The following is a 6,000-nucleotide window of genomic DNA, read 5'->3' as shown; positions in this document are numbered from 1 at the left end:
AGGTCATGACTAAGTTGTGTCCAGCATGGCAACCCACTCCAGCACTCTTGCCTGGAAAATCCCATGGACTGAGGAGCCTGGTGGGCTGCAGTCCATGGGGTCGCTAAGAGTCAGACACGACTGAGCGACTTCACTTTCACTTTTCACTTTCATGCATTGGAGAAGGAAATGGCAACCCACTCCAGTGTTCTTGCCTGGAGAATCCCAGGGACGGGGGAGCCTGGTGGGCTGCTGTCTATGGGGTCGCACGGAGTCGGACACGACTGAAGCGGCTTAGCAGCAGCTCTTTGTGACCCCCATGGACTGCAGCATGGCAGACTCCTCTGTCCTCCACTATTTCCCAGAGTTTGCTTAAATTCATGTCCATTGAGTCGGTGATGCTATCTAACCATCTCATCCTCTGCTGACCCCTTCTCCTTTTTCCTTCAATCTTTCTCAGCATCAGGGTCTTTTCCAATGACTTGGCTCTTTGTATCAGGTGGCCAAAGTATATTGTCACCCTACTTGTTTAACTTATATGCATAATCTCAGTTCAGTGCAGATATATGCATAATACATCAGGTGAAATGCCAGGCTGGATGAATCACAAGCTGGGATCATGGTTGCTGAGAGAACTATCAACAACCTCAGATATGTAGATAATACCACTCTAATGGCAGAAAGTGAAGAGGATCTAAAAAGCCTCTTGATGCGGGTGAAAGAGGAGAATGAAAAAGCTGGCTTGAAATCAACATTCAAAAAACTAAGATCATGGCATCGAGTCCTGTTTCTTCATGGCAAATAGAAGGGGAAAAGTGGAAGCAGTGACAGATTTTTTTCTTGGGCTCCAAAATCACTGCGGAGGTGACTGCAGCCGTGAAATTAGGTCTTTCCTACCTCTCCACCAATTGGAACCAACTCCTCCCCCTTCCTCTTTCCATCTGTGCTGGTCTTCCTGTGCTACAAACTGGCCAAGCTTCTTCCATCCTCAGGGCCTTTGCACAAGCTTTTCCTTTGCCTTAGAATTCTTCCCTGGCCTACCCACTTCCTCATCCCTCTTCCCCAAGTTAATGCCTTATCCTTTAGGTTTCATTTTAAACATATCTTACCCAGGGAAACTTCCCTGTCTAAACAAATCTACAATGGATCTCCCTGTTATTTGCTTTCACTGTTTCTCCTCAGCATTTATCCCAATTCTTTTTTTTTTTTAATCCCAATTCTAATTATACAGTTACGTTGCTGTTTTAGGTTTTTTTTTTAATCTTTTGGCTGTGCTGCACTGCCACACTACACATGGGATCTCAGTTCCTCAACCAGGGATCGAACCTGTGTCCCCTGCATTGGCAGCCCAGTCTTAACTACTGGACCATGACGGAAGTCCCTTATGTTGTTCCTTTAATTTTCTCTATTATTGGAATATCCATATAAAATTTAAATTGTTACAGGGTATAAAGTCTCTTCCCTTCCCTGTCTCTCTGCTACGGATTTATCCTCCTTACAAGTACTTAGTTTTAGCATTTTGAATATCCTTTCAAAAATATTTTGAGTATATAAGCAATGATGTACATAATATTCCTCTTTATTTTTGCCTTCTCTTTTATTAACACAGATCTTATGTACATTTTTCCACACTTTGTTTTTATCTGTTACTAATATATTGTGGCAATCTTTTATATCACTGTGTAAATAGTTTATTTTTCATGTACCATATAGTATGGGCACATCATAATTTAACTTCAATTATTAGGCATTTAGGTTGTTTTCATGCTTTGGTTATTACAAACAATGCTGCATTGAATAACTTTGTATTTAAGGCCATTTCCCACATTTATACCTATAGTATATATTCCTAGAATTAAAGAAATTAAAGGTTATGCGCATTTTTAATTTGGGAAGTAATTCTCAAACTGCTGTCAACGGAGGCTGTAACAATTCACATTCTCTCTAGCTGCAGAGGAAGAATGCATGTTTACTCATAACTCAGTGAAAATTTTGTTCTCTGCCAATGTAAGAGGTAGAAAGTATCTCTTGGAACCTTTAATTTGCATGTTTTCTCTTCCTTGCAAAGTTATATTTTCATATGTTTAAGACGCATTTGTATTTCTTCTTTAGTGAACTGTTTCTTCATAAACTTTGCTTATGTTATTATTTAATGTGTGACTTCCTCACTACACTCTAAGGCAGGGGTCCCCAACCTCTGGGATCTAATGTCTGATAATCTACGGTACAGCTGATGTAATAATTGAAGTACACAATAAATGTAATGCTCTTGAATCGTCCCCAAACCATCCCCCCTACACTGGTTGTGTGGAAAAAACTGTCTTCCATGAAACAGATCCTTGGTGCCAAAAAGGTTGGAGACTAGTGCTCTAAGGTCAGGGATCCCCTGTATTTTGCTCATCACATAGCTCTTGGTACTGGAATGAATGAAGCTCAAAGAAATGACTGGCTCATGTTAAGCAGTAGTCAAATTTAGAACTCATGTTTGATTCCACAGCCCACGTATTTTCACAATCACCCCGTGGAAAGACAAAGCATTTAATTCACCACACCAGGGGCTAGAAAGGTAATGTAAAACGGCCCAAGTGTGCTGGGAAGCCAGGACTATGGCAGAATGGTGAACAAATGCTACCTACGGTAGCAGCCAATTTTCAGACCTGTTTTACCATCAAGCAGGGCTGCACACCTACTGTCGGATCTTTATTTACTCCGAGGCCAGATTTCTGGCTTTCTTAAGAAATCTCCTAATTTTTAAGTTTCCCATCAATACAAGACTGCATTCAAATACAGCCCACCGGCAGGATCTGCAACCTCTAGCGTAAACAGAAGTTGGAGGCTGATGAGGCGGGTAATACCTTAGCTGGATAAAGACAGCCAAGAAAACTACGAATTTTTACGTAAGGCGAAAATGAGGTTCTCAGCCATAGGGTCTGTAGGGTCTGGGTTTGGGAGCCGGGACTCCCAGAAGGCGGCTTGAAATAAACGCTGGGTGGCGTCAAAGCTGGGCAGGGCCAGGAGTGGCGGTACCCAGCGCTGTCGGGGGTTTCTCAAGGAACGTCCACACAAGGGCGTGAAGGCGGTAGGGGCTGGCCGGGACGAAGGCGATGACTGGCTGCGCATCGCCTCACCGGCTCCTTTAGAGCCAAGTGGACCGAACGGACATTGTAGAAGATCCGTTCCGACATTGTAGAAGATCCTCAACCTCCCAGGCAAACCCTTCTGCTCGGCGATCTACTTCTTTCCCTGTTCGGCCCCTCCCCTCTTCCCCAGTCCTACGAGTTCCGTTTGCCTGGTCGTCTGGGAAACCGTCAACTTCCGGCCTCGCAGAGGTGGGCGAAGCTAAGATGGCTGAAGAGAAACCGTCTGCGGTGAGCTTCGAGATTCTGTTTCGTGTGTGGACCTCCGGCCGGGGTTGCGGTTGGGCAGAGTCGGGCCGGGCGGAGCAGAGCGGAGAGGCGGGTAGACGGGTGGCCTGTGTCCCACTTAGCGGCCGCTGGAGAAATGCGGGGCTGGGCGGACCACCTCGGGTCGGGCGGGGTGACGCCGTCGGGTTCCGGGGAACTGCTCGGCCTGGGTCCCGGCTGAGATCTTTCCAGTTACTGGGCCTGTGCTAGGACAGGGGTTGCTCTTGGGGTGCTCCGAACAGAGAAGTGAGGTTTTCATCAGAAAAGGCTTTTTACTCGCCCCATGCTTTCTGTCTTACGAGGTTAGGGAAGGAAGCACTCTCACCTGTGCAGACAGTTCCTGTTAATCTCTGGATTAGGCAGTGAGACAAATCCTGAAAGCTTTCTAGTGCGTGTGGGTCGGGACCGTGGTTTGGCAAATATAGGAATTCAACTGGTCTGTGTTAAGCGTTGATTAAATTCCACGAAACTGCTAATACAGAGTAACTCAGTTGAATTCGGGATGACCCAGTAGTAGTTATTTTGGAGGCGTAAATTCACAATTGGCTCTAATTTCTATCGGGTTCCAAGTGTGAAGCTTTGTTTCCCGTGTTTTAATGTTAAATTTCCAAGCATGTTCTGCGGATTTGTTAAAATGACTTATTTGTTGTTGTTTTAGTGGCTAAGTCGTGTCCAACTTTTTTGTGACCCCACTCAGAATTTGTCCTTTTTAAAAATATAGGAGGCAAAATAGCCGTCTTTGACAGACTGTTTTATACCTTAGTTTTGGCTGCTGAGGAGCACGGCCAGTAATACCTGTCGGGGGGTTTGTTTGTTTTCTAGTCTGTCTTCAGAGAAATCGCATTATTTTAGTATAATGAGAAAACTCTGTATACAGACCATGAGGCCCAAAGCAATTTATTAAGCTACGAATTAAAAACAAAATTAAAAGCGTTATTAATGTTCTTAGAATTTAGACATTGAAAACATAAGATACTTAAGGTGCATAATCTTAAGTGTAAGGTATACAGGGCAACATGACATTGCTGCAAATATAGCTTATTCTTAAGTGCTCATTGCAGGTGTGGGTCCGTGTTCATGAACAGAATATGAGTGTGATGGCAGAATTGTCCTATACTTTTGAATCCCTGGTAGTGTATTAAAGAGAATGGTTTATTTTGATATGATTTAGCACTTTGGCTGCAAGTTAATCATTTTCATTATTATCAAATTTATTGCTAGCAGTGTTACATTTATAATAACTCATCTTTCAGGTTAGGGTTGAATGGAAATTTGAATTTCTCTCCTTTTTGGAAGTTATATGGCATCTTGTAATAGAATTAAAAGGACCTAGCCATGCCACCAGAGAAGGCAGTGGCACCCCACTCCAGTACTTTTTGCCTGGAAAATCCCATGGACGGAGGAGCCTGGTAGGCTGCAGTCCATGGGGTCGCTAGAGTCGGACACGACTGAACGACTTCACTTTTCATTCTTCACTTTCATGCACTGGAGAAGGAAATGGCAACCCACTCCAGTGTTCTTGCCTGGAGAATCCCAGGGATGGGGAAGCCTGGTGGGCTGCTGTCTATGGGGTCGCACAGAGTCGGACACAACTGAAGCGACTTAGCAGCAGCAGCAGCAGCCATGCCACTCCACCTGTATCATATTGAAATAAAAGCAAACCATAAGCACCTGGTCCACTGGTATTCCTTGCAGTACTGTTTATAGTGGCAAAAAGCTGGAAACAGAGTGAATTCCCATTAGCAGGGTAATGGATGACTTCTGATAGTCCCATACCAAGGAATATTATGCAGCCATTAAAAAGAATGTCCGAACTATATATGTTGATGTGGAGGGATTTCTGTGGTGTACATTTAAGTAAAAACTAGTTGTGGAATGGGGTGTTAAAGAAAATTCAGAGTAAATTTTAAAAATTATATTGGGTTTATTCAGTGATATAGCATCCAGTCTAGGAGACAGAAAGGAGCTCTGAGGAGCTGTACAAAATAAAATACTTTCATAGGCAAAAGGGAGCAGGAACAAGGAAGTTATAGACAAAAGGAGGGTTGGTTATGGCAAGGTGCACTTTCCTTCAGGGGATGGCAGAGGTCTGTCAGTTATAGTATACAACTAGTGCTGATCAGAGGACTCCTGATTGGTTTAAGATTCCATTTCTGGGAGAGCCGAAACTAAGCTTCGATTTGGTGACTTGGGGCTTAGCAAACAAACATGACTCCATGTTGGGCCTGTTGTTAACAGGGATATATTGTGTGATGCTAATTTGTGATGCAAAGGAAAAACGTGTAGATCTGTAGATATGCATTTATAGAGGAGGAAAGAAGACGAAAAGACTTAAAGTTCAGAATTTTGAACACATTTGTAAGGAAAAATCTAAGAATTCTACAGCAAAGACCTTGAGGCTAGGAGACATCCCAGCAAAATGAAGTATGACTAGTCCAGTGTGGGACACAGAGAAATTCTAATATGCTACTGAAACTACTGAGGATTATTACTTGTTCCTTAGGAGAACTGGGGACTGATATTTCTGTCTTATTTAAGAATATATAATAGTTTAGAGAGCTTAACGAAACAAGTGAATAACTCTGGTTTCCTTGCTTTATACCTAAAAACATTTTTA

General features: G+C 43.3%; 1 protein-coding gene across 2 annotated transcripts in view; it reads left to right on the top strand.

Annotated features, from left to right (window-relative positions):
* Positions 1-738: 738 nt before the first annotated feature.
* BBS4 (Bardet-Biedl syndrome 4) overlaps positions 739-6,000 on the top strand; it is a 47,846-nt gene continuing 42,584 nt past the window's right edge. For both annotated transcript variants that reach the window (XM_025296195.3, XM_006056890.4), the window contains exon 1: positions 739-3,347. Coding sequence is in view for 1 of the 2 variants with exons in the window: in XM_006056890.4 (XP_006056952.3) it covers positions 3,324-3,347 (24 nt within the window). In the remaining variant the exon portion in view is untranslated. The remainder of the gene's footprint in view (positions 3,348-6,000) is intronic.

This window comes from Bubalus bubalis, chromosome 11 (genome assembly GCF_019923935.1).
Source record: "Bubalus bubalis isolate 160015118507 breed Murrah chromosome 11, NDDB_SH_1, whole genome shotgun sequence".
Lineage (NCBI taxonomy): Eukaryota > Metazoa > Chordata > Mammalia > Artiodactyla > Bovidae > Bubalus > Bubalus bubalis.
The sequence above is the reverse complement of the archived record's forward strand: the minus strand, read 5'-3'. Positions and strand labels throughout refer to the sequence as shown.